Source organism: Mucor velutinosus (assembly GCF_035048745.1).
Source record: "Mucor velutinosus strain NIH1002 chromosome Unknown tig00001551, whole genome shotgun sequence".
Lineage (NCBI taxonomy): Eukaryota > Fungi > Mucoromycota > Mucoromycetes > Mucorales > Mucoraceae > Mucor > Mucor velutinosus.
The window spans coordinates 114,570-139,925 of NW_027041919.1; the positions used below are offsets into that span (position 1 = coordinate 114,570).

A 25,356-nucleotide genomic window follows, 5' to 3' on the forward strand; every position below is an offset into this window, starting at 1 on the left:
TATGAATCCATTTAAGGAGACACATAGCAGCGTTTACATGTGATAATTTAGAGTGGTGTAACATTTAGAAAAAGGTGGAGAAATATATATCACACAACGTGGAGTGTGTGTGTGTACAAAGAAAAGCTTGTGAAAAATATGAAATTTCATCCTACTGCAAAATGTTTTATAATAGCAAGTGCTTATAAACAATTGAGAGATGTTGTCAAATACGCATTTGCATTCAAGCATAGATACAAGTGTGATCAAACTGATTTGAATTGTTGTTATAGTATTGTTGTCATGCCTGTTGTTATTGTTATGATTGTTGTTGTTGTTGTTGTTGTTGTTGCTGTTGTATACCCTCAAATTGCAAGTATAAATCAGTTGGATTTTCCTTGGCCCTCTTCTCTTTCTTTCTCTTTTTTGTCACTTTTTTTTATTATATATATATACATACACCTATCTTAATACTATCAATATGGATTTTAATTTACCATTCAATGATGAATCTTGGCTATATAACGACAACAGCTCAAACCACTATAATAACGAACCATTGCAAGAGCCCGTCCCTTTTGAAGGTTCGCAACATATATTAAAAACTTTCATCTTCATATGAAAATAATATTCTGTATAATAGACTTCAAATTTAGCTTCGGTATAAATCCGGATATCAATGCTACACTAAATATTGGGGATTTCCCACCACCGGTCATCAGTCCTCATAGTAACAACAACAGCAACGGACCCACCACATTAGATCCACTCTACTTGCAGCAAGAGCCATTCAACTTTGTTGCAAATACAGTGCTGGATGAAGATGATCAGAAAGCATTCTCCAACTTTCTGGATGCCTTTTTCCTTGATCTGGATATGCAGCCTCATTTGAATGAAGACAGCCAAGATCAGCAGAAGCAGCAAAGTGAAGAGGATGAAGAAGAAAACAGACGAAGTTCCATCTTGCAGTCTTTGGATGAACAGAAGAAGCTGCATCAAACATTGAATCTGATTGCATCATTACCACCGACAAACAACGCAACAACAGCAGACCTGAGGATGAATGATACTGCTGCTGCTACTGCTGCCGCCGCTCATTCATCAAAAAACAAAAGCATCGTGACCTCAACATCAGAAGATGACAATCAACTACAAACAATCTATCTCCATTCAAGTGATTCAACCAATAATTTCTTGTATAAATACTACCACCAGCAACAAAAGTGCCAACAGCAACAGCCATCATCAAAAAAGAGATCATCGTCCTCTGATGAAAGCACGTCGTCTTGCTCTTCCTCCTCGGTCTCTAGAAGTAAAAAGACAAAAACGACCAAAGAGCTATTGACAGAAGAGGAAAAGCGAGCAAACCACATTGCATCTGAGCAAAAGAGAAGAAGTACCATTCGAAATGGATTCAAGGATCTCACCGATCTCGTGCCCACTCTCAAGAATATCAACAATTCCAAAAGCACAGTGCTATTTAAAGCCGTGGATTTTATCCGGTATTTGGAAAAGAGAAATAGGCATTTGCGCGACAAGGTTGGGTCACTTGAACTAAGAGTTGAAGTGGAAGGTCGCATGACTGGAGCTTGCTTTACACACCATCCACATCAGCAGCAACAGCAAAAAGCAGCATCGCCATCATCACCTCCATTACCACAGCAGCCACATCCACAACAAGAGCAGCGTCAACCAAGCGCATTCAATCCTATTAAACATATATCCTATAGTCCACCCACCACACCACCTTCTCCTATCAAGAAACCATTCACCATCGTCAATACACCTCTACCAAAAGCACAATTTGTTGCACCTTTATCACCCATCGTAGATACCAGCAACGCCAACAGCAGTAAGAATAAACGCATGCGTAGTAATAGCACCACTAGCAGTACAAGCGCCAGTAGCAACTCGAGCTCTTCCATGAGTAACAGCGATTACATCACACAGCAGCTTATGAAGGGCTTACCTGCCAATGCCAGAAACGCGTTATTGGCACATAAAACACAACAGAAACAACTCTTGTTACTTCAGGAACAGTTGCAAATGCACCAGAGACTGATTGCTCAGCAACAAGAAATGAAGGAAAAAAGCCTAAATCAACATCGCCAACAACAGCAAGTACCCTCCTCCTCATCATCGCAACACCATTCACCAAAAAACAGATTACCGCCCATTCTAGTGGGCGGCAATAGTGGTCAATACGACGCTGCTTCACGTCGTCGTCCGTCTTCTATTTTGACAGAATTAGAGGATACAGCCATCAGTGCGCCTTGATGTCGATGTGATATATACCTTGGCCTGCTTTTTTTTTTATGCTCTTCACCTATGCTCCTTTTCTTTTTTCCCTATGATATGCTTTTTCTTTATGATATGTATCTACTGAATAAAGCCAAACAAGATGTTCATTTATTTGATCTTCTTGTCATTTTGTACATAACAATTTGACTTATCACTAGCCAAATATCATTGCAAGTTGTGCCGTTCAGGTACGTTTATCAAGAAACAAGCACCTATCTCTTTCATAGAGATGGCGAGATGATGAAAAATATCAGTTCTATATCAGACGCACCAAAAGATAGGCTCCTCCGTGGTATTTTTCTCATAATGTAAGCACACAATCCCTTGATTTGATTACTTTCGTTGTTGCACTCCTAGAAACTTTTTTCCTCAAAGAAAAAAAACCTTTATATTTGGTTTTCGGACAAGTCTAGGAAGATGAGAGAAAACAGTAACAAAAAGAAAAGATGAGACAGTTACCCACTCGCTTCGTAACAGTAGACGAAATCATCATACGACCTATGCATGTTTTAGGTCATTACAACGTCTCACGATATTTTATTCATTGCAAAAATATATGAGGCTACCAGGGGTCGAACCTGGAATCTCCTGATTCGTAGTCAGACGCCTTATCCATTGGGCCATAGCCCCTCATATTGTTTGTGTCACAATAATAAATTTACTTTGTAATACTAATTTTAAAGACAGCGGATCTTGAACTTTGAGCATATCGGAATTTTGTTCCTGAGCTTTTATTAAATAGGTCACTCTACATTTTTATTTTGACATATATATTTGAAATAAATAAAACTTTCTTACATTTAAATCTTTTGGGTACCTTGCTCTATTTATACTTTATCGCGGAGATACCTTATACATTCACTTATTTACCACACATCAGCATATTAAACCGCTTTGAGTACTTGATTTTTCTCGGGATCAACTACATTACTGCCAGATCGTCCACCCCTTTTACGTTACATATATTACAAAACCAGCACCGCAGAGTATCATATTTTGATAAGCCTGGTTTATCAATTTTTGTCGTCTTACTAGATGGATCCAACAGGTAGAAGTTAACAAACAACTGGAATCTAACTAATATTTGGAGATTATGTTGAAAAATGATGTTTATTGAATGCATTAACAATGTATATTTATACTATTTCCAAGATCAATAATTACTTAATCAATGGAACTCTCGAGTAGACATGGTACTTGATATAGCTGTGGAATACATCCACTATGATCTGCATTCCGACAGTTCATCCAGTTACTAGATTTAGATATAAGCTGTATGTACGCTGGATTAGATGTACGACATCGATTTATACTATAAGAAGATATGGACTTCAGATACGCTAGTATTATAAGATTCATACTATATAAGATATAGGCTATAGATGGCACCACGGACATGGATGGCGCTATAGACTTATACTTGTTGTTGTGCCAGAAGGGCTACAACTGTCTTCTATAAAGATTAAGGTATTCTTGATGGGTAGATATGTCTGTGTTGTGCAACAACATGGACAAGCTATGATAAGTGAAGTGCATCTCAGCTATCTAAATACTGAGGTTTACCAGATGTGATAAGCGTTGTGCAAGATAAATTGCTACTTTGGCATTCAGAACCTAGTATAAATAGAATAACTCTTGTCTTCATCAATAAATCTTTAGTTTTTGTGTCTGATCTTATTCAAATAAGTCTTTTCTTGTTTTTATAATATCGAACATTTTTTATAAGCTACAAATAATAATCCTTTTATTCTTTGTGCTTAACAGCCTGCTATTTATACACCATCTCAACGTAGTAGTCATTGACCAAGGATCTACCATATTCAAGCAAGCTAGATGCCCTGTAATAAAGAAGCGTTTTGCTTTCGTTTCAGATACAGTTGACAACTGATTATTATCATCGACTTATTATTACGAATTCATCACTAGCACTGCTGGTTACATTAAGCTTGCACTGGTTAAGCTTGCACCGGTTACGTTAAGCTTGCACCGGTTACATTAAGCTTGCACTGGTTACGTTAAGCTTGCACTGGTTAAGCTTGCATCGGTTAAGCTTGTACCGGTTACATTAAGCTCGCACCGGTTACATTAAGCTTGCATCGGTTACATTAAGCTCGCACTGGTTACGTTAAGCTTGCACTGGTTAAGCTTGCATCGGTTAAGCTTGTACCGGTTACATTAAGCTCGCACCGGTTACATTAAGCTTGCATCGGTTACATTAAGCTCGCACTGGTTACGTTAAGCTTGCACTGGTTAAGCTTGCATCGGTTAAGCTTGTACCGGTTACATTAAGCTCGCACCGGTTACATTAAGCTCGCATCGGTTACATTAAGCTCGCATCGGTTACATTAAGCTCGCATCGGTTACATTAAGCTCGCACCGGTTACGTTAAGCTCGCATCGGTTACATTAAGCTTGCACTGGTTAAGCTTGCATCGGTTACATTAAGCTTGCACTGGTTAAGCTTGCACCGGTTACATTAAGCTTGCACCGGTTACATTAAGCTCGCATCGGTTACATTAAGCTTGCACTAGTTAAGCTTGCATCGGTTACATTAAGCTTGCACCGGTTACATTAAGCTCGCATCGGTTACATTAAGCTCGCACCGGTTACGTTAAGCTCGCATCGGTTACATTAAGCTTGCACTGGTTAAGCTTGCATCGGTTACATTAAGCTTGCACTGGTTAAGCTTGCACCGGTTACATTAAGCTTGCACCGGTTACATTAAGCTCGCATCGGTTACATTAAGCTTGCACTAGTTAAGCTTGCATCGGTTACATTAAGCTTGCACCGGTTACATTAAGCTCGCATCGGTTACATTAAGCTTGCACTGGTTAAGCTTGCATCGGTTACATTAAGCTCGCACCGGTTACATTAAGCTCGCATCGGTTACATTAAGCTTGCACTGGTTAAGCTTGCATCGGTTACATTAAGCTCGCACCGGTTACATTAAGCTCGCATCGGTTACATTAAGCTTGCACTGGTTAAGCTTGCATCGGTTACATTAAGCTCGCACCGGTTACATTAAGCTCGCATCGGTTACATTAAGCTTGCACTGGTTAAGCTTGCATCGGTTACATTAAGCTTGCACCGGTTACGTTAAGCTTGCACTGGTTAAGCTTGTACCGGTTACATTAAGCTTGTACCGGTTACATTAAGTTTGCTGTTGCATACAAGCATGCATCTTAGGCTACATTCACTTTCTCCTCAAGCCACCTTTTACAGTGTAGCAGCATAGATGATGTTTATCGTATCGCATCACATCTATGTTTACAAGTCCAGTCAATTGTGTGCACAGGTGCCTCAGGAACTACAATACATTCAATCTCCCCAATGTCAAGATATCGAGATCCACCTACATTACATGAAACATATCGACTTTGGTGGTCTCTTAACTAGCTATACCAACAATCAGTAAGACCCCAATGGTCTGCTATTTATATACCATCTCAACGTAGTAGTCATTGACTAGGGATCTATCATATTTAATCTAATTAGATGCCCTATAATAAAGAAGCTCGTTGCTTTTGTTTTTGATACAGTTGGCAACTGATTATTATCATCGACTTTATTATAACAAATTCATCTTAAATAATGATATACATTCTTGTCATTAACATTAGGCAGAGTTATATAGATTTGACACCCCAAAGAGGATCTTGAGTCTATATATGATAATATATATGAGCACTTCTCCAAAAGCTATAAAAATTACTCTAAACTTAATCCTCCGCCGCACAGCCATTGTACCTGATCTCCCAATAATACTGTATGAATAATACACAGCTTATAATATCCGATGAAGCTTTGCTTGACTTTGAGCTCTTTCAATGATTCATAGAGGGCTTTCATTGATTCTGCACCTCTGTTTTTTATATTGAATTTTGTAGTTAAGTACAAAGATATGTTTTTAAACGTGAAGATGGTTGCAGTTTAAGCCAGAAAAGATATACGTTGCAGCACGCAGTAAAATGCGAAATAGCTGCCCTGGTCAACTTAGCGTTTATTGATTCTTCTAAAGTTAGTTGAAGTAGAAGCAATAGATCTTGCATAGTTTATAATAAAAAAAATTTAAAAAGACTATGATATCAAGAAAGATACGAAAACCAAAGTTTTCAGCTTACTCAATTTAGCGAGTTTGTTCATATCTCGTAGCAATTGGCATCACAATTAGGATGTGATTGAATTTACCAAACTCCTTTACTTACTAAAAAAAATACGACATCTTTATTCAATATTCAAGTGTCACTGATGTGAAATTCATATATTATTAGAGTTGAGGGAAATAATGGGAAGATACGACTTTAGATAGGATGATCTGATGGGTTATGGAGATCTGTTTTCCCAATCTAACTACTATCTTGAACATGCGTACCATAACTGGGCTCCTAACTATATCCAGTTTTACGTCTAAATTTATGATCTAACATGACATGTACTTGAGATGAGTGTTTCTTCGAGATTTGAGATCCTGCTTAGAATTGACAAATCACTCGTATTTCTTGATATACTGACAAAATGTACATGAGTATACTACGAAGACGGTTGAAGCTAGCCAAGGTGTGGTACCTTCATAATACATATGCTACCTATCAACTCTTCTGAAGGTAATGTACATACAGTTGTACATAGAATATACTCATTGATGGAGTAAGAATGTGAGCAAATGGGCAAATCATATATAGCAGGCTGTTTACATCAGTATTGAATGGATGACGAAAGTTGGAAATTTACATCAATCTAATATTTGGGCCAGACAGAAAAAGAGAAATTACAGAAAACCTGAATTTATTTGGAGGAAAACTGTAATTTTATTGATAAATATATAAAGGACTAACGGTTTGAAACTATAGATATGTGAAAGATACCATCATGATGAAGGGGAAAAAAATGTACACATCATTCGGTATTGAGAAGTGGGGAATATATAAATTAAAATTCGAGGCAATGATTTTCAAGGTTTGTAAAATCAGAAGCGTTTAAACATGGAGCGAGGGTCTAAATCACTGAACAAATCGATGGCAATCATATTCGATACAGGCTTAGATTCTTCAAGAGTAGGTTGGATTACTTGTTGAGGCCCCAAAAAGCTATCCTCATTTCCATCTGTGGATGAGGAGGAGCAGAATTCTGCCATGTAATAACAGTATTAGTATAAATCATTGGCTAAACAAATCACATCTATAGACGCTACCTTGCCATGGATCCTCTTCGTCATCATCATCCTCTGAAGATGAAGTGTTTCTTTCGTCGTCTTTTGTAGCATCAGTTTTAGTAGGAGTAGCTACAGCGGGTGCTGGGATACCTCTCAAAGCAGCATAAGGATCATTTTCAGGGCTGTCGTTCTCAGTAGCCTTGGATGTGTTAAGCTGAGAAAAGAAATCGGCACTGAACATGGAAGCAGGGCGATCTGTTGGATGAGGAGACGACTTGGATGTTTCCAATGGGCTATTACCCACAGCAGCAGGAGTAACAGGAGTTAATATACCGCCAGTGTAGGTAGCTCTACGAACAGTCTTTTCAAGCTTGAGGCCTGCTAGATCCGAAAGAATACTATCAAATACCGAGGCTGAAGCAGCAGGGGCAGCCATTGGTGGTCTTGTTGGCTTCGTGATGGGATTTGAAGTGCTAGGAGTTACACGAAGTGAGGCTGAGGCTGGTACATGATGGCCATCACGTTGGATAACTGAGTCAAATTTTGGTTTAGTCATTTCTCTTGGATGTTTAAAAAAAAGAAGGAGTACTTACAAGGTGGTTGGTTATTGTTACTATAATTGACTAAAGTGGGAGACTATTTTAAGAATGTATGTGGTTACTTGCTGTCTCTATATATGCACCGGGTGTAACAATTTACCTTGACTTGATAATCTGATCTGTGTCGATGGTAAACCAAATCGTTATTGCTGACATCAATGCTTAATTGAGGCAAGGACTTTTCAGTAGGTACAACGGGTGCTACAGCCTCAGAAGCCATAGTGGGAGGAGTATAGGCATCTTGCTGTTGATATGATTCAGCACAAGTTTTGTAGTCGATAGTGTTACGACAGCGCTCAGCGATCTGCTCTGCTGTCAAGGCCATGGATGCTACAGCATTTGCTGGTTGTTGCTGTGCTGCTTCCATGCTTTGTCTATTGCTTCTGACGTTAGATGATAATGAGCAAGAAGCGTTGGAGTCGATGGAGCTACGGCAGCGTTCAGCAATCTGCTCTGCGGTCAAAGCAACGGTGCTTGCACTGGCAACTTGTTGTTGTTGAGCATTGTTCAAGCTTTGCATGTTGTTATTGACAGCACACATGTCTGTTCTGGCCATGTCTTGGCTGCTGCGATAGTTGTAAATAGATCCACCTTGAGACGAAGATAAGTAAGAGTTGATACTATCCATAGATGTTCTACAGACAGGGCTAGCAGATGATATTGGGTAAGCAGCAACAGCAGCTTGATGTTGGTATTGAGGTTGGACTTGAGGAAGAGGTGCAGGAACAGCATATCCAGGCATAACGATAGGAGGAGGAATGACAGAATCGTTCTGAATCACAGAGGTATCCATGCCTTCTTCATCGTCTTGCATAACGTTCATTTCACTGTCAGCAATCAATGGGACACGAGAGAATCCGGGGATTATGCGAGTTCTTGATTTGGTTACAATTGGGAGGCCATCCTCGGTAAAAGACTTGGCAATCAAGACACGAACCTCTTCCTTGTGAGATTGGAGCAAAGCTCTATCCAACCATTTGCATTCATAGTACTTTTGCTTCATGAAAGCGCGGACATCAGCGTCCACCTCAGGTTCGGGAGCATCATGGGTGCTGTAGTTGCTGAGCCAAATCTTGAGAGCAATGCCATTACCGCCTTTCTTGAGTGCCATCAGTTCAGCGCCAGAAAACTTGCTAGCGGAGACAGCCTTGACTCGATGACCAACTTCACGGCTACATGCGCAATGTGTCAGTAAACAAGAAGTGAAAGTCATTTGTACATTTACTTACACTAAACCTGAACACCGGGCACAGATGAATGTCTGGATGGTGGTGTTGACAAAGGCAGGACTCTATATTGATAGAATCTGTTAGTATCAATGCTTTTGCTACGGTGAGTTGTTGTATGTATAGTTGCCTTTGTTGGACAATCAAAGCATTTCTTGTTCTCTTTCAAGCGTAACAGATCTCTGACTTTTCTGTGGCAACTGTTAGATGATTGAATCAATGCTGCTGCGTGAATTCTGCCTTACTTTTGGTTGTTATCCTCTTGCTTCTTGGCGAGAAATAAAGACATGGTTCAAAAGATCGATAAAGTTGGATGGTCAAAGAGAAAAATGAGTGGTATATTCGATTTGGGCTGAGCCATATTTATACTAATTCGACATTTCTTACAACAGTATCCCAATGTGGCTGAAGATATATTCTGTATAGACTCCAAAACATTAGATGTAGCCTTGTGTACATTTAGCACTCTTTTGGTTGTGAGTTTTTATTGTGCTTAAATTAGATTCGTCTTATTTCTTTTTTGTACCGTATGTCCACCGCTATACAGGATTTCAGTATCGCCTGCTGTGAGCATTGGAGATATCTTGCAACCGCCTCCACCTTCAAGTCAGCTCCATGTGCTTTGTTAGGGGAGTATGATGGCTCTACTATTCCAATGTATCTACATTGGGGAACCAAGTTTGAGTTGCTAACGACATCATATGTGATGTTTTAGGAGAGTCAAGTCATTTCGTACAACATGATGTCGAGCAAAGATAATCGTTTCTTGGCCAGCCTCATGAAGACTCTAAATTTCGACATTTGTGGCCTGTTTCGTCAAATCACAATTGCCATGGCCCATCTTTTTCCGAGATGGATCTGGGCTTTATCCTCAAGACATGCATGCTCAATGCTGGGAATTTGTAATACACATGTCCTTGTTTGATCGATTTGTTCTAGTACAGATTGAATGTGCAATGTGAAATAAACAAATCTTGTAGACGATGTTAAAGTTACAAATGTCGATAGCAACAAGCCAATGAATACGGATCTCAAACATCCTGACATCTCTATGCGTCCATCCATATTGGAAGGGCATTCACTGCTTTATAGCTACATGGCAGACTAGCACCTATGATTGGCCTTTTACTTGGTGCCTGAGAACGCTTCAAGATGTCATCGCAACATTAGAAATCAGCCAAAACAGCATTCATCTACGTCACGGAATTCGAACCACCTCCTCCTGGAGTGGAGCTATTGAAAATCCGGGGCACCAGAGCAACAATTTCTTTTCTCTTTGCTTTTTCACCAGCGTTTTAAAACACTCCCCACTCTTTAAATATTCAACATGGCTTCTCGTTTAGCTAGTGCAACCTTGGTGCGTCTCCCTCGTCAACTTTTAGCAGGTAGGAGTCAGGAGATTGCTGATGAGACACATCGATATTGACACATTGCACATTCACTTTTCACCATTAGCCAAGCCTGCTATTCGCACCAACTGTGTCCGCTCTTTTGCCACCACCAGCGTCAAGTTGCAAGGTACTTTTTTAGTTGAAAATTCTGTTGAATTTGATAAGATATTGACATTTGACATGATACATCTCTGCAGCATCAGAAAGAAAGTACGACCAAGTTTCAGCTGATCCCAACTTCAAGTCTGGAAATGACGACCTTCATGAATACGGCAAATACCTCATGTCCGTATTACCCAAGTTTATTCAACAATTCAGTGTTTACAAGGATGAATTGACCATCTACTGTGCTCCTACAGCCGTATATCAAGTCATGCACTTTTTGCGTGATCACAGCAATGCTCAATTCAAATCTGTCATGGATATTACAGGTGCTGATTTCCCCACTCGCGAGAATCGCTTCGAAGTTGTCTACAACCTTTTGAGCATGAAATATAATGGACGTATCCGTGTAAAGACCTATGCCAGCGAAACATCTCCTGTTCCCTCTGTCGTTCCTCTCTTCAATGCTGCCAATTGGCAAGAACGTGAAACCTATGATATGTTTGGTGTCTTCTTCACAGGACATCCTGATTTAAGACGTATCTTGACTGATTATGGTTTCGAAGGCCACCCCTTAAGAAAGGATTTCCCTCTTACAGGTTATGTCGAAGTTCGTTATGATGAAGAAAAGAAGCGTGTTGTATCCGAGCCTGTTGAATTGGCCCAAGCCTTCAGAAACTTTGAAGGTGCACTTTCACCTTGGGAGCAAAATGGTAAGGATGTGGATGTGTGGAGAAAAAGTGAAGAGAGAGAGAAAAGGATATGTATGACTAACATGCTATCAACAGGTTCTGGTCGTGATGATACACCCAAGAAGATTGAAAGCGAAGAGAAGAAATAGATTTATTCAATACAAAATGTAATTAAAAGAAAAGGATCAAAAACATCATACAAAGGCTTGACATTTGACAAAAAACGTCACTGTAATTAAGGTGAAAAGTGATGATCATCACCCCTTTCTGGCCTCCTTATTTTATTCAATTTGTGATTTGTACCTTCTTTTGCTTCTTTTCCATCTGTTTTTCACTTTTTTCTTTTTCTTTTGTTGGATATATAATCAACTTGGTGGTTGTCATGGCAACGAATACAATGGTTGTGGCAGAGGAAGGTATTGTCGCATCGATACGCTTGATCATGGCAAAAAGTGTTCACATTTCATCATTATCATCATCACACAAGAAGAGGTGAATTCTTGGGCTTGTTTTGGTAAGCCCCATTCAAATTTCTGCCTTGTTTATAAATAGTCTGATGATGAAACTCATACCAATAGTGCTTCAGATCCCTCTTATGTACCTGATAGGAATGGTGGTAGCTCTGATACTCTTGATTGCATTGATCATTGCCTATAAAACGCTTCGCAAAAGACATTTCTATTACGGCTACGGTTGTGATGGTTTAGAAGAAGAGAATGAGAGGTTATTGGGCACATGTCTGAAAAAGACATCCACCTATTACCAATGGAATCGAACGCCACCGCCATGCTATTCAGCATCATTTCCGGTCAATTCCGAAAGTAAATCCTCATGGGAACAACGGAGGACTGATTTGTTAAAGAAATATGCTGCAGCAGGTAGACAATCAGACGAAGAAACATAACACACGTCAAGCTTCAAAAATACAATCCTCAAACATCATACCTCTCGAATAAAATTTTGCTCTTTTTTTCTACAAAAAAAAAGATCTTGTATGTGGTATTAGACAACACATCATATATTAAGAAAAGAGTATAAGGTACATTACGGTATTCAAGGTTAAGCATAATGTAAACTTGGCAGTATCAAGTTTCCGTGTATACTGTCTTGAAATTCCTGTTACAAAATGCTCCCACACTAATACTACTAAGACTGAAACTGAGGTACTGAGAACAAGAGCAAAGTACATACTTTGGGTAAGCATCAGAAATGCAATCCATTATGGGGCTGGTTAATCATATATGAGCCAGGCCTGATAGATGCCTTGAAACTCACTTTCCATATTAGAGTTATAACAGTGTCTAGGGACTGAACATTTATTATAATATGATTTATTGAAAACTCGTTTAATCACTGCGCTGTCATTTCGACGTTTATTCGAATTCGATAGAGAAGGACTTGCTCAAGTCAATTGAGACACCTTCAAGAGTAACATCGTTCTTGCCATGAGTCAACTTGGCAGTCTTCTTGCCAACATAAGCCTTTTGAAGCTTGCTAGTGTGCTTGCCAATGATGGTGATGGAGCCAATCTTCTCGGCCTTCTTATAGCCAAACTTGCCAGAAGCCTTGAGATGACCATTCTTGTAGGTGAAAGTGATATCAGAGCTAGACTTGACCTTCAAAGATTCACCATCGTCAATGTAAAGTCTACCGGAAGCTTCGCCCTTGCTGTCAAGAGCAATGACGAGGTTGTAAGGAGTAGCATAGGTCTCACCAACAGTGTACTTGGGAGTCTTGGTAGGGATGATGGCACCACCGCGGATGTGGATAGGGATATGAGTGAGAGGAGCATCCAAAGTGGCAGTCTTGACCTTCTTGTTGCTCTTGTTATCAACAGTGAGTTCATGAGTGTACCAATCGTACCATTGACCACCAGGGAACTGAGCCTTGACAGAGGTCTTGCCTTCATCGAGGACAGGAGAGAGCAGGATGTCAGAACCAATCAAGGTTTGGACATCATTGGAGACAAGTTCCTCATAAGCAGGGTACTCAAAGATAAGAGGACGCCAGACACCAAGACCCAAACGGTTGGATTCTTCAAAGAGAGTGTAAAAGTAAGGGAGCATCTCATAACGAACGCTGAGAGCATTTCTACTACCCTCAGCAGTGCTCTCCCAGAGATAGGGTTCCTGATCAGGCTCACCGATAGCATTGTGGTTACGAGCAAAGGGGTAGAAAGCACCGAGTTCCATCCAACGAGTACACATTTCTTCAGTAGTAGCTTGGTTGAAACCACAAACATCGGCACCAGAGTAAGAGACACCAAACATTTGGAAGTTGAGGACATTAGCAATGGAGTTCTTGAGGTAAGACCACAATGAGTGATTATCACCGGTCCAGTGACCAACATTCTTACCACTACCAACAAAGCTAGATCTGGTCAAGACAAAAGGTCTGACCTTTTTATTTTTCTTGATGAGAGCATTGCGAGTGATGTAGCCTTCAGCATGACCATAGAGGTTGTGGATATCGTAGTGAGGGACATTGCCATAATGGAGAGCAGTGGTAGCAACAGTGAGTTCAGACAGGTTACCAGCACCGTTGTTGATAGCGTACTTGGGGTATAAGAGGTTACGTTCTTCTCCAGGAGGATTACCCATCTTCTTCAATGCTTCTTCTTGGAGCGCATGGTTCTTGTCTTGCTCCTCTTGAGGTAATGTCCATCGATAAGGCTGATTACCGGCATCAACCTTGCCTGTGCCGCAAGAGCCGAGACAGAAACTAGAGGGCTCATTCATATCAATCCAGAGACCATCCACACCCAGCAAATCAACAAAGTCAATGATTTCCTTGTTCCAGTACTTGGTAGCATTAGGGTGCCACCAATCAGGAAAAGTAGTGTAACCAGGCCAGACTTGACCAATGTAATCAGAACCATCAGCATTCTTGATCCAGACATCCATATCAGTACCTCTGACATAGGGCTCATAAGTAGAGTTGGCACTGATAGCGGGATCCACCATGACAACGTAGTTTTGGCCATCCTTGTGGAGCTGTTCGCCCAAAGCGATCATCTTGTCTTGAGGGAAGTTGACATTATCAAAAGTGAAATCTTTGGTTTGGTCCATGTAATCGATATCAACCCACAATGTTTGAAGAGGGATATTAGCTTCCTTGTACTTTCTCTTGACGGTTTCAGGAGCAGAGATATTGGAGTAACCATAACGGCAGTGGTGCCAACCAAGCATCCAGTGGGAGGGCATCATGGGCTTACCAATCAAGTCGGTGTAAGCGATACTGAGATCGTTGGGAGTACCAGACTTGGGAGCAAAGAAGTAAAAGTCGAGAACACCACCAATGACCTTGTACGTGATGCGGCCTTCAGTGGTAATGACATCCATACCATGAGAAGACATCAACAGAGCGCCGTGGGCCTTTCCGTCGCGAACTTCTTGGTAGTAAGGGTGTGCACCATAGATGTTACGGTAGAAGCTATTGTATGAAATGTCAGAATGTTTGAAATGATGATAGGATGGTGTTCGAGCAACTTACTCATCGGCATTATCACGAGCCCAGATGGTGGTGACATTCTAATAGAAAGAGGTTAGTTCAGGCCATCGGATTGAAGCTTGAGCTACTTACAGTAGTACGTTTGAAAGGAGCAGTAACCTCACCGAAGCCGTAGATGTTGGCATCTTTGGGGACAGAAGTAGACAGCTCCAAATATTGATCTTCAAAAACAAAAGGCAAGTTGGAAGTATCAAAGATAGTAGCCTTGTCATTTTTGCGGACAATCTTAAAGTTGAAAGGTTTAGCAGTGTATTGGAAGTCCAAGTTTCTATCTTTTGAAGAAGCATAATGCTTGATTTGAGGACGTTCAAAACCCAAAGGAGAATCAGGTACAAGATATTGCTTCTTGGCTTTATCAGAGATCTAATCAAACAAGTTAGTAAATCAATGTAAGAGTCAGTGGGTTGATGAACAAATCACCTTGACGTGGAGTCTCTCTTCAGTTTCATATTCAACATCAACAACGAGCTCCTTGATGGTTTTACCAAAGGTATCTACACCTGTCTTTTTGTTGCCATGAGCATTGAATGAGAGGGGGATTTGAAGACCACCTTCAGTGTGCTTGACATCTCCATTGATCTTATAGCCTGGAGCAGAGGAGCTTACAGCTGTACAAACAATGGAATATTAAGAAACAGCGCAACATCTACCGTGTAATATACTCTACCATAAGTAGCGTCAGATTGGCAAAGGACATTGCCTGTGATTAAAGCGATAGCGACAAAGATGAAAGAGACTTTAGCCATTACCAATAGTTTTATTGATGAGAAATGGTAAGAAAAAAGAGGGCAAAACGCATCTTATTTATATATATTTCAATAAAAATTTAGCTTCCATTGATACAAATGTCTTTAACTATATTCATGTTATGATGGGGCAACAAGTCCAACGCAAAAAAAAACTGTGGCAGACCAACATCTTGATATCATCAGTTTTATTTCTGTGAGTATAAGTGAGATATCTCCCGGTCTGACAAACTAATATTGAAGGGTTTTTTTTTCATTAAAGTTGAACGGTAAAAGCTTGTAGTTTCTTCCCGTTTTCTGTACGCTTGTCCAAGTTTTCATAACAGGAAGAAATTTACAAAATATATTACCCCGGAATTTTGGCAGCTTAATTTTAAAAAAGTTCCCATGGAAAATGCTACCTTGTTGTAAGAACTGTAATAGAATGATCAGATAGCTCATTTCCTAGTTAGATTAAATATTCATGCCGCTGTGTATACGCTGCTATCACTTGTTGCTTTGGCTTCTGTAAACTAAAATGCATGGATATATACTATGCTCTAGCAGAGACATCATTTAAAGTCATGACGCTACATCTAACAAGAGGTGCGTCTTGTAACATGTTTAACATTTACATCAAGTAGCCCAGCTGATCGCAAACATGTGTATAAAACTGACCGAGCCATTACGTCTATCAAATAGCTCCACACATCTGTATTACATATCATTTTGAAAAAAAAAAAAAAATAGATTCTACCTGGAAAGAGGTTTTGCCGTGTGTGAAAAGATGAGCATCTCCCATCAGCTCCACAGTAATTTGCCATTTCTTCTTTTAGAGCATGAAGCAGAATTTTGACGATAGAATCGTAGCACGTCAAGACAAATAGAGCGAAAACGTAAAGCGTCAAATGATAAGACTTGCACAAGTGTTGTTACGAGATCAGTATCATCATCTCATCGTAGTTTCAAGCATGAGAAATCTTGGTAAGAATGTTCAGTAATCTCCTTGCAAGAACGGAGAAGCTATCTTTGCAAGTGGCCCGAATTGAATGTGTATTATCAAAGAGAGAGGCGCCGTTATGCTTTATGCAAGAGTATATGAAAGATTTGACGAGTGTCAAATCAGCATACGTCTATTGAGGGCTGAAAATTAGTAGTACAACAAAAGTATACCTTGTATCTACGGTATAGGCATCGGATCAATGAACATCAATAGAGAACGAAAGAATACCTCACTGTGGTGACTCGATGAATGAATTCCTTCATTGAATATCTTTGGCGGGAAACATACTCATGGATGACAAAGATTCTCTTGAAACCATGTGGACTACATAAATCATGAATAAAGTCTGCAGGGTAGTCCAAATAACATCATGTAAGGCAAGCACTACTTTTACCAGCTATCAGTGAAAATCCACAATAAATGATGGAATGTATTACAAATGTTTGTTGTTTATTAGAATTAGTTGCTTGTATAGATTAATGATTTAGATACACGGTTAATTTTCAATCTATTTGAATTCAATGGAAAAGGACTTGCTCAAGTCAATTGAGACACCTTCAAGAGTAACATCGTTCTTGCCATGAGTCAACTTGGCAGTCTTCTTGCCAACATAAGCCTTTTGAAGCTTGCTAGTGTGCTTGCCAATGATGGTGATGGAGCCAATCTTCTCGGCCTTCTTATAGCCAAACTTGCCAGAAGCCTTGAGATGACCATTCTTGTAGGTGAAAGTGATATCAGAGCTAGACTTGACCTTCAAAGATTCACCATCGTCAATGTAAAGTCTACCGGAAGCTTCGCCCTTGCTGTCAAGAGCAATGACGAGGTTGTAAGGAGTAGCATAGGTCTCACCAACAGTGTACTTGGGAGTCTTGGTAGGGATGATGGCACCACCGCGGATGTGGATAGGGATATGAGTGAGAGGAGCATCCAAAGTGACAGTCTTGACCTTCTTGTTGCTCTTGTTATCAACAGTGAGTTCATGAGTGTACCAATCGTACCATTGACCACCAGGGAACTGAGCCTTGACAGAGGTCTTGCCTTCATCGAGGACAGGAGAGAGCAAGATGTCAGAACCAATCAAGGTTTGGACATCATTGGAGACAAGTCCCTCATAAGCAGGGTACTCAAAGATAAGAGGACGCCAGACGCCAAGACCCAAACGGTTGGATTCTTCAAAGAGAGTGTAAAAGTAAGGGAGCATCTCATAACGAGCGTTAATAGCAATACGACTGGCTTCAGCAGTGCTTTCCCAGAGGTAAGGCTCTTGATCTTTAGCAGCATTGTTGTTGTGGTTACGAGCAAAGGGGTAGAAAGCACCGATTTCCATCCAACGAGTACACAACTCCTCGGTAGTATCAGAGTTGAAACCACAGACATCAGCACCAGAGTAAGAGATACCAAACATTTGGAAGTTGAGAATGTTGGCAACAGAGGACTTGAGGTAAGACCAGAAGGAGTGGTTATCACCGGTCCAGTGACCAACATTCTTACCACTACCAACAAAGCTAGATCTAGTCAAGACAAAAGGTCTAACCTTGTTCTTGTGCTTGATGAGAGCTTGACGAGTGATATGACTTTCAGCATGACCATAGAGGTTGTGGATATCGTAGTGAGGAACATTGCCATAGTGAAGAGCAGTGGTAGCAACAGTGAACTCAGACAAGTTACCAGCACCGTTGTTGATGGCATACTTGGGATACAGCAAGTTACGCTTCTCTCCAGGAGGGTTGCCCATGGCTTTCAATTCCTTCTCCCAACGAGTGTGGTTAGCAACTTGCTCTTCTTCAGTGTATGTCCAACGGTAAGGCTGATTACCGGCATCAACCTTGCCTGTGCCGCAAGAGCCGAGACAAAAACTAGCAGGTTCATTCATATCGATCCAGAGACCATCCACACCCAGCAAATCAACAAAGTCAATGATTTCCTTGTTCCAGTACTTGGTAGCATTAGGGTGCCACCAATCAGGAAAAGTAGTGAAACCAGGCCAGACTTCACCGATGAAATCAGAACCGTCAGCATTCTTGATCCAGACATCCATATCAGTACCTCTGACATAGGGCTCATAAGTAGAGTTGGCATTGATAGCGGGATCCACCATGACAACGTAGTTTTGGCCATCCTTGTGGAGTTGTTTACCCAAACCGATCATTCTCTCTTGAGGGAAGTTGACCTTATCAAAAGTGAAATCCTTGGTCTCCTCCATGTAATCGATATCAACCCAAACAGTTTGGAGGGGGATGTTGGCTTCCTTGTACTTTCTCTTGACAGTTTCAACCTTGTCAATGTTGGGATAACCGTAACGGCAGTGGTGCCAACCAAGCATCCAGTGGGAGGGCATCATGGGCTTACCAATCAAGTCGGTGTAAGCGATACTGAGATCGTTGGGAGTACCAGACTTGGGAGCAAAGAAGTAAAAGTCGAGAATACCACCAATGACCTTGTACGTGATGCGGCCTTCAGTGGTAATGACATCCATACCATGAGCATTCATCAACAGAGCACCGTGGGCCTTTCCGTCGCGAACTTCTTGGTAGTAAGGATGTGCACCATAGATGTTACGGTAGAAGCTATTGTTTAAACTGTATAAGCAATGTGGCCATGTGTCAATGTATAGATCAAACTCACTCATCTGGGTTATCACGAGCCCAAAGGGTGGTGACATTCTATAGATATGTAATAAGATTAGTTTTGGCATTGGAGACTATAAAGCATATACCGCCTTACGTGAGTACGTCTGAAGGGAGCAGTAACTTCACCAATACCGTAGATGTTGGCATCCTTGGGGACCTTGGTAGACAATTCCAAGTATTGATCTTCAAAGACCAAAGGCAAGTTGGTGGTATCAAAGATGGTGGTCTTGTCGTGCTTACGAACGACCTTGAAACTGAAGGGTTTGGCAGTGTATTGGAAGTCTAAGTTGCTATGCTTGGGAGAGACATAGTGCTTAATTTGAGGACGTTCAAAACCTAAAGGAGAGTCAGGGACGAGGTATTGCTTCTTGGCTTTATCGGCAATCTAGAAAGCAAGTTCACTTGATCAGGTATGTATTGTATAAGACCATTTGTAATTGTACCTTGACGTGAAGTCTCTCTTCAGTCTCATATTCAACGTCAACAGTGATGTCCTTGATAGTTTTACCAAAGGTATCGATACCAGTCTTTTTGTTACCACGAGAATTGAGGGTGAGAGGAATATGAAGACCAGCTTCAGTCTTGCGAACATGTCCGTCAATCTTGTAGCCAGGAGCAGAAGAGCTTACAGCTGTATAGTGTGTTAGTAAGTAACCCCCAATGTGCGATTATGCGACTTACCATATGTAGCGTCAGTTTGACAGAGCACGTTGCCAGTGATAAGGGCAATAGCAACAAAGATGAATGAAACTTTTGCCATTGGAAAAGGTTTATTTGTTTTGTATAAAGAAGTGGGTAATTCTGAGCAAGTCAGGAGGTATTTATACTTATTTTTTTTTTTCGAAATATACAGCAACTATATTTGTATAACTACAAGTTACAAGTCTTTAATTATATTGATATATGAAGCGAACACCAACCGGTGGACAACAATGATGTATTGGCTGCGTACATCATGGTTGGGTAAGTTGAAATTCTCGGGGTGAGAGTGAGAGTAAGAGAGAATTGGTTTGTATGAGGAACTTGGTATTTCCCGGTCTGACAAAGGGTCCACAATAGTACATTAAGGTTCTACAGTTAATTTCTGAAGGATTTCAGCCATACTCAATTCTTCCCGTCATGTAGCACTGTACAGCATTTAGCACTTACCCCGGGATTTGGCATTCTATTGCAAATTCCCACTGGGCCTGGGAAAGGAGGACGGAGAGGGAGGGAGAGGGGGGGGGGGTGGAAAAGAGATGAGCCATGATGTTATCTTGTAATACATCCAGCATGGCTTTAGAATGATTGGAATTATTCGACTCTTCCCTGGTATATACAGTACTAGCCGATCTATCTCGCTACGCTCGATGACGGCGTCGCCCTGCGGGCTTTGGCCGATTACAATAAAACTGATTAAATCAATAGTTATAAAGGGTAAAAAAAAATATATAGAGTAGTTATATTAGGTAGTATCTGAAAATAGAACTTCAGGATACACTACATTTTCTGTGTGTTTCATATTTTCGGGTAATAAAATGGTCATGCCATTGGCAGATGTTGCTCTTGACATGGCAACATAGAGTTGACCATGAGTAAATACGGGACTCCTGAGGTCCACGGCAACTTTCCTGAGAGATTGACCCTGCGACTTGTTGATGGTCATTGCGAAAGATACTTTAACCGGGAATTGCTTCCTGGTCAATATGAATGGCAATGTGCCAGGCAATGTAGACAAAGTAAAGCGAGGAATCAACTCGACTGCACCTGACCCTCCGAGGATTTTCACCTTGAGGACATACTGTCCAATTTGCTGAATGATCAGCCTTGTACCATTGCACAAACCTCTTTCAGGGTTGAGGTTTCTCAAGAGCATTACAGGAAGACCTACTTTCAACTCCAAAACTGCTGGCGGCAGCCCTGAAGGCGAAAGGGTTTGCAAATACTCTGAGGGATAGGCTTGGGTCTCAGTGTTGGTCAGATCAGATTGCACCGTGTCAGCAGAGTACAAAGTGACCTTTTCCCCAATCACGTTCTCCATCACCTTGCTGTTAATAGCATCAACGTTGACGTTCTTTGAACAGAGAATAGCTCTTTCCTTGAAGAAATCACTATTTTGCAGAGGACACTGCAGAACATGCTGAGGATAGATATCTTCAATGAACTGATCAAGATCAGTCATCTGCCTCAAAAAAGAGGGCAAAGCAATGCTGCCAATCATGGATGGTTCATACGACATTTTTCCTATCCAATCTGCAAATTGCCTATCTGTGTCATTGGAGTTGGCAAGTCTCATATTCTCAGTCAGGCTCAGCTTTTGTAATTTGGGCCATAATCTTGACGATTTCAGTGAGGCATTGACGATTTCAGGACGGCCACCTTGCCTAACAACAGGTGGAATTTGAGCAAAATCACCGCCAAGAACAACAGGAATACCACCAAAGGTAACTTCATCACCACGACTACAAATATCACGAAGTGTTCGATCAAAAGCTTCAAAGCAATATCGATGCTGCATTGGCACTTCATCCCAAATTATCAATGCTGTCTCTCGAATGAGATCAGCAAGGTCATCGTTCTTCTTGATCGCACACACAGACTGCTCGTGGATGTTGAGTGGAATGGCAAAGCGAGAGTGTGACGTACGCCCACCAGGAAGTAGCAAAGCAGCAATGCCAGAGGAGGCAACACAGAGAACAATTTTTCCTTGGCTTCTATAAAAGTGACAAAGAGTATTGTAAATGAAGGTTTTGCCAGTGCCAGCTGGACCTTGCAAAAAGAAATGTGAGCTGTTGGCGTTGCTGTTGATGGAGGAGGTGATGGTCTCAAATATGTGCTTCTGGGTAGCGTTCATTTGAGCATACTTTTGCTGATACGAAAAGGCTTCTTGATCTTGGAGATATGACATTTCATTGAGTATCAATGAATTGCGCTGTATGCCAGTCATTCTGCTTATCAAGCCATTCCAGTTGAAGAGAGGCAAAGGCAAATTGAACTGACCTAGAGATCTGTCTTGTGCACCAAGAGATGTTTGCAACAGATATAAGCCATAATCAAGACTTCGCGTTCCATGGTAAAATTCAGCGTCAGGTTGCACGCTGAGCAGCAGCGAATACCCTTTTTGCACGATTGCATGCTCAAGGTCATCACAGAAACTTTCACAGAATTGATCCCAAATCTGAACAGGCGATACCAATGAGTTGAACATGAGCGCAGAGACAAACATTGAACGCATTGCGTAGCCAGAGGCAAAGGTAGCAGCTTCTTCAAAGGCTCTGGTCCATTCTCCATCATCTTCGATCAAATGCAGCATCATACAGGCCTCACGAAAGGTGGCATACTCGTGATTATTGACAGTTCTCAGATGAGAAAACGACGTGGCTCCTCTGACAACTGTGAGCAGCAGACGCAGATAATACCTCTCGCCGGCAGCAGGGCTACAGTAGTACATGCGGCCGATAGACATGGTATCGGTTCGTCTTGCTTCCCACCTTTTTGGCTTCTTTTCTTTCCAAGTCATATGCTCTGGGAATTGCTGGTAAAGCAATGGTTGAAAACCAGGTTTGTTTTGATTCACGGCATTATAATGAAAGTAACCCATGAGCGTGGTATGACTCTCTCTCAGGACATTATCAATTCTTGATTGAGGCCAGGAAGGATCAAAATATACAGGCTGCTCATTTTCAAGATGAATAGCAAGTGTAGTGACAGGTGGGCTTTCCTCATGCATTGGGAACTCTTTCAACCTCCAGACGGCTTCACACGGGCTGATATAACGGCCATTCAGATATTTGGCACATTCATCATTCTGATACATTGCTGCAGTACCAGCTGTTGCGGTTGTTGTCGCGGTAGTCGTGGTTTTCAGAGTAGTCTGATCAGAACCTTTGTATATATACTTGTTGATGTATTTGATAGCCTGGACACTGGCGCATACTTCCACGTTGATATGAGCGTTGTATCTCTTTGATAGGAATGGATTATACGCTACCACCCATTCATTTGTCATATGAAAGTCGTGGTACACGTTCTGATCATCTTTGATGCGTATTACATGAGAGCGGCCATCCATTCTTCTACGATAGAGTGGATACCCATCATCAGGAACTATGGTTGCTGGCTGATAAGGCTTTGGGAACTTTTTTGAGCAGACGTCGTTACCGAAAGCATCCTTCACCATACAGGGAGATTTCTTGTTATAACCACCACATGGACCGTGCATCATGTTGCGGGTGACAATTGCATGTAGTTCAGGGTCTTGATGAACGTCTGGAATTTCTGTGGAAATAATCTGGTCGATCCTCTCTGCCGTATCAAACCGGTCATTTTGGTTATCCAAGAACAACAGCATATGACTATGCGGGAGGCCGCGCTTCTGGTATTCGATTGTTCTCACAATCCCTTTATAAGCACCAAAGATTTTCTTTTGCTTCAGGTCTTTGAGTAATGCGTCGTGCTTCCGGTTGAATACTTCAGCAACCAAATCTGGGCGATCAGCAGCACTTTGGCCAGGCAACAACTCATCTTGGATCTCCCTCCAGTTTGGGTTTGCAGTAAACGTTATGAATAACGTTGGCTTACCAAAGAATCTAGAAATAGCCATTGCGTTTTGGTACAGCTCTGCCATAAACCGGGGACCACCAGTGAAACTGCTTGGCAAAATAAACGTTCTACCCACCGTTTCAAGATCTGTATCAGAAGCACTGATAGCATCAGCAAGACCTTTGTAGACATCAGCACGGAGAGTCGTTTGATTAGCCTTGATCCAGTTTAACTTGGTTTGTTCACAAACAGCCCAAGCATCGATCAGGTATTGCTGGAATAGACGTCTCGAGAGGAACAGGATTTTGGATTCACCATTCCTGACATGCAATCTAAATCTATAGAAGGCACGCTGGGTAAGCCTGCCTGTTGCTCGACGTTGTCCCTCTTCTTGCGCTTCTTCATTGTCAACATCCATGGCATCAACAGTTGAAGCAGGCAATTGCAAACGAAGGCCCCAATGCCACCCATATTCACCTCTGGGAAAAAGCAAAACGTAATGGAGAGGCATGTAGGCAGCATGCGTCTCGTTGATCCTTCTAAAGAGTCCTCTGGAACTGGTGGAGGTGCTATTTCGATAGGTAATCAGGATGTCTCTGAAACTTGAATCAGCATATTCATTGGGGATAATAGCTGCAATCTCGTTGACAGTTGGCAAGTTCTGAGTACGCCTATCTTCACCGACAACCAATTCCAGTCTCATTTGAGGATTGAGTCGAATATACGCATCCTCGCTGACATGATCTTGGGCTTGTCGTTCTTCCTCTGCACTCAGAATTTCGTGGGCATGCTTGTAGATACGTACAAATGGGTTACCACAACGAACCGGGTCATCAATCATTTCACTTAATGCTTCAATGATTGAATCATCTAAATGCTGATTTCTGGGGTTGGCAGATCGACATGCAGCAGCATACTCGGGATCGTAAATGTACAGTTGATTGTACTTTGGAGCATTACCAAAATTCAAGGGTGCTTGCATGTGATACAATTCACCATGGGCACTTACTGGAGTAACTCCACCTCTTCTCTCCTCCTCTCCTTCTCTCTGGGCCCCTGCTGGCGTAGCAGTGGTACCGAATGAAGTAAAAGCAAACAAAGTATTGCATTGCCTTATATGCTTCAAGAAATGGGATGAGCGTGGATGGCTTCCGTTGATTAAGCTATTCAAGGGCTCAGGCGGATCTTGCAATAAGGGCAATATGGCCTTTCCTTTTTTACAGCAAGAGTAGAAGAGATTGTTGCTTCTGGATTGACCGGTAGTTCTTGCTGCGTCCCAATGCAATGCGCCACAACCATCACATACAACGTCCATTCTTCCCAGATAATGAGGTTGCATTCTTCCAAGTTCTGATATGAAAGCGGCAGGTGCTCTAGGTGCTCTAGGTGGCCTTAATGCAGCTCTCTGTCTGGCGTAGTTTCGGGCACGTTCCTGAAACAAAAATATATATATAAGGTTCGTTCGAATGTTTGTTTTCCATTTCTTTTCTATTTACTCGACATGAATCACATTTTCGAAAATTGTA

The 25,356-nt window shown here is 41.4% G+C and overlaps 7 protein-coding genes and 1 non-coding gene across 8 annotated transcripts; 3 read left to right on the forward strand and 5 right to left on the reverse strand.

The window, feature by feature from the left end:
- Positions 1 to 460: 460 nt before the first annotated feature.
- On the forward strand, positions 461 to 2,256 carry GUT2_2 (mitochondrial glycerol-3-phosphate dehydrogenase; the record flags this gene model as incomplete). The annotated part of the gene is made up of 2 exons (XM_064826532.1): positions 461 to 563; positions 623 to 2,256. The coding sequence occupies 2 exons, from the start codon at positions 461 to 463 to the stop codon at positions 2,254 to 2,256; spliced, it is 1,737 nt and encodes a 578-aa protein (XP_064678392.1).
- A 581-nt stretch (positions 2,257 to 2,837) lies between these two features.
- ATC70_007270 lies at positions 2,838 to 2,910 on the reverse strand. The gene has a single exon. It is a non-coding gene; the product is annotated as a tRNA-Arg (tRNA).
- Positions 2,911 to 7,245: 4,335 nt separating this feature from the next.
- RPL28_3 (60S ribosomal protein L28) lies at positions 7,246 to 9,545 on the reverse strand (the record flags this gene model as incomplete). The annotated part of the gene is made up of 7 exons (XM_064826533.1): positions 7,246 to 7,406; positions 7,471 to 7,962; positions 8,025 to 8,067; positions 8,131 to 9,202; positions 9,260 to 9,321; positions 9,387 to 9,447; positions 9,502 to 9,545. 7 exons carry the CDS (start codon positions 9,543 to 9,545, stop codon positions 7,246 to 7,248), a joined length of 1,935 nt encoding a protein of 644 aa, XP_064678393.1.
- A 1,038-nt stretch (positions 9,546 to 10,583) lies between these two features.
- TAF5_1 (Transcription initiation factor TFIID subunit 5) lies at positions 10,584 to 11,590 on the forward strand (the record flags this gene model as incomplete). The annotated part of the gene is made up of 4 exons (XM_064826534.1): positions 10,584 to 10,641; positions 10,712 to 10,774; positions 10,845 to 11,462; positions 11,538 to 11,590. 4 exons carry the CDS (start codon positions 10,584 to 10,586, stop codon positions 11,588 to 11,590), a joined length of 792 nt encoding a protein of 263 aa, XP_064678394.1.
- Positions 11,591 to 11,838: 248 nt separating this feature from the next.
- On the forward strand, positions 11,839 to 12,345 carry ATC70_007273 (uncharacterized protein; the record flags this gene model as incomplete). Its single annotated transcript, XM_064826535.1, has 3 exons — positions 11,839 to 11,857; positions 11,929 to 11,955; positions 12,020 to 12,345. 3 exons carry the CDS (start codon positions 11,839 to 11,841, stop codon positions 12,343 to 12,345), a joined length of 372 nt encoding a protein of 123 aa, XP_064678395.1.
- Positions 12,346 to 12,814: 469 nt separating this feature from the next.
- Positions 12,815 to 15,697, reverse strand: ATC70_007274 (uncharacterized protein; the record flags this gene model as incomplete). The annotated part of the gene is made up of 5 exons (XM_064826536.1): positions 12,815 to 14,873; positions 14,934 to 14,971; positions 15,024 to 15,314; positions 15,372 to 15,559; positions 15,619 to 15,697. The coding sequence occupies 5 exons, from the start codon at positions 15,695 to 15,697 to the stop codon at positions 12,815 to 12,817; spliced, it is 2,655 nt and encodes an 884-aa protein (XP_064678396.1).
- A 1,490-nt stretch (positions 15,698 to 17,187) lies between these two features.
- Positions 17,188 to 20,069, reverse strand: ATC70_007275 (uncharacterized protein; the record flags this gene model as incomplete). Its single annotated transcript, XM_064826537.1, has 5 exons — positions 17,188 to 19,246; positions 19,305 to 19,342; positions 19,404 to 19,694; positions 19,753 to 19,940; positions 19,991 to 20,069. 5 exons carry the CDS (start codon positions 20,067 to 20,069, stop codon positions 17,188 to 17,190), a joined length of 2,655 nt encoding a protein of 884 aa, XP_064678397.1.
- Positions 20,070 to 20,753: 684 nt separating this feature from the next.
- Positions 20,754 to 25,169, reverse strand: ARG1 (argininosuccinate synthetase; the record flags this gene model as incomplete). The annotated part of the gene is made up of 1 exon (XM_064826538.1): positions 20,754 to 25,169. One exon carries the CDS (start codon positions 25,167 to 25,169, stop codon positions 20,754 to 20,756), a length of 4,416 nt encoding a protein of 1,471 aa, XP_064678398.1.
- Positions 25,170 to 25,356: the final 187 nt, after the last annotated feature.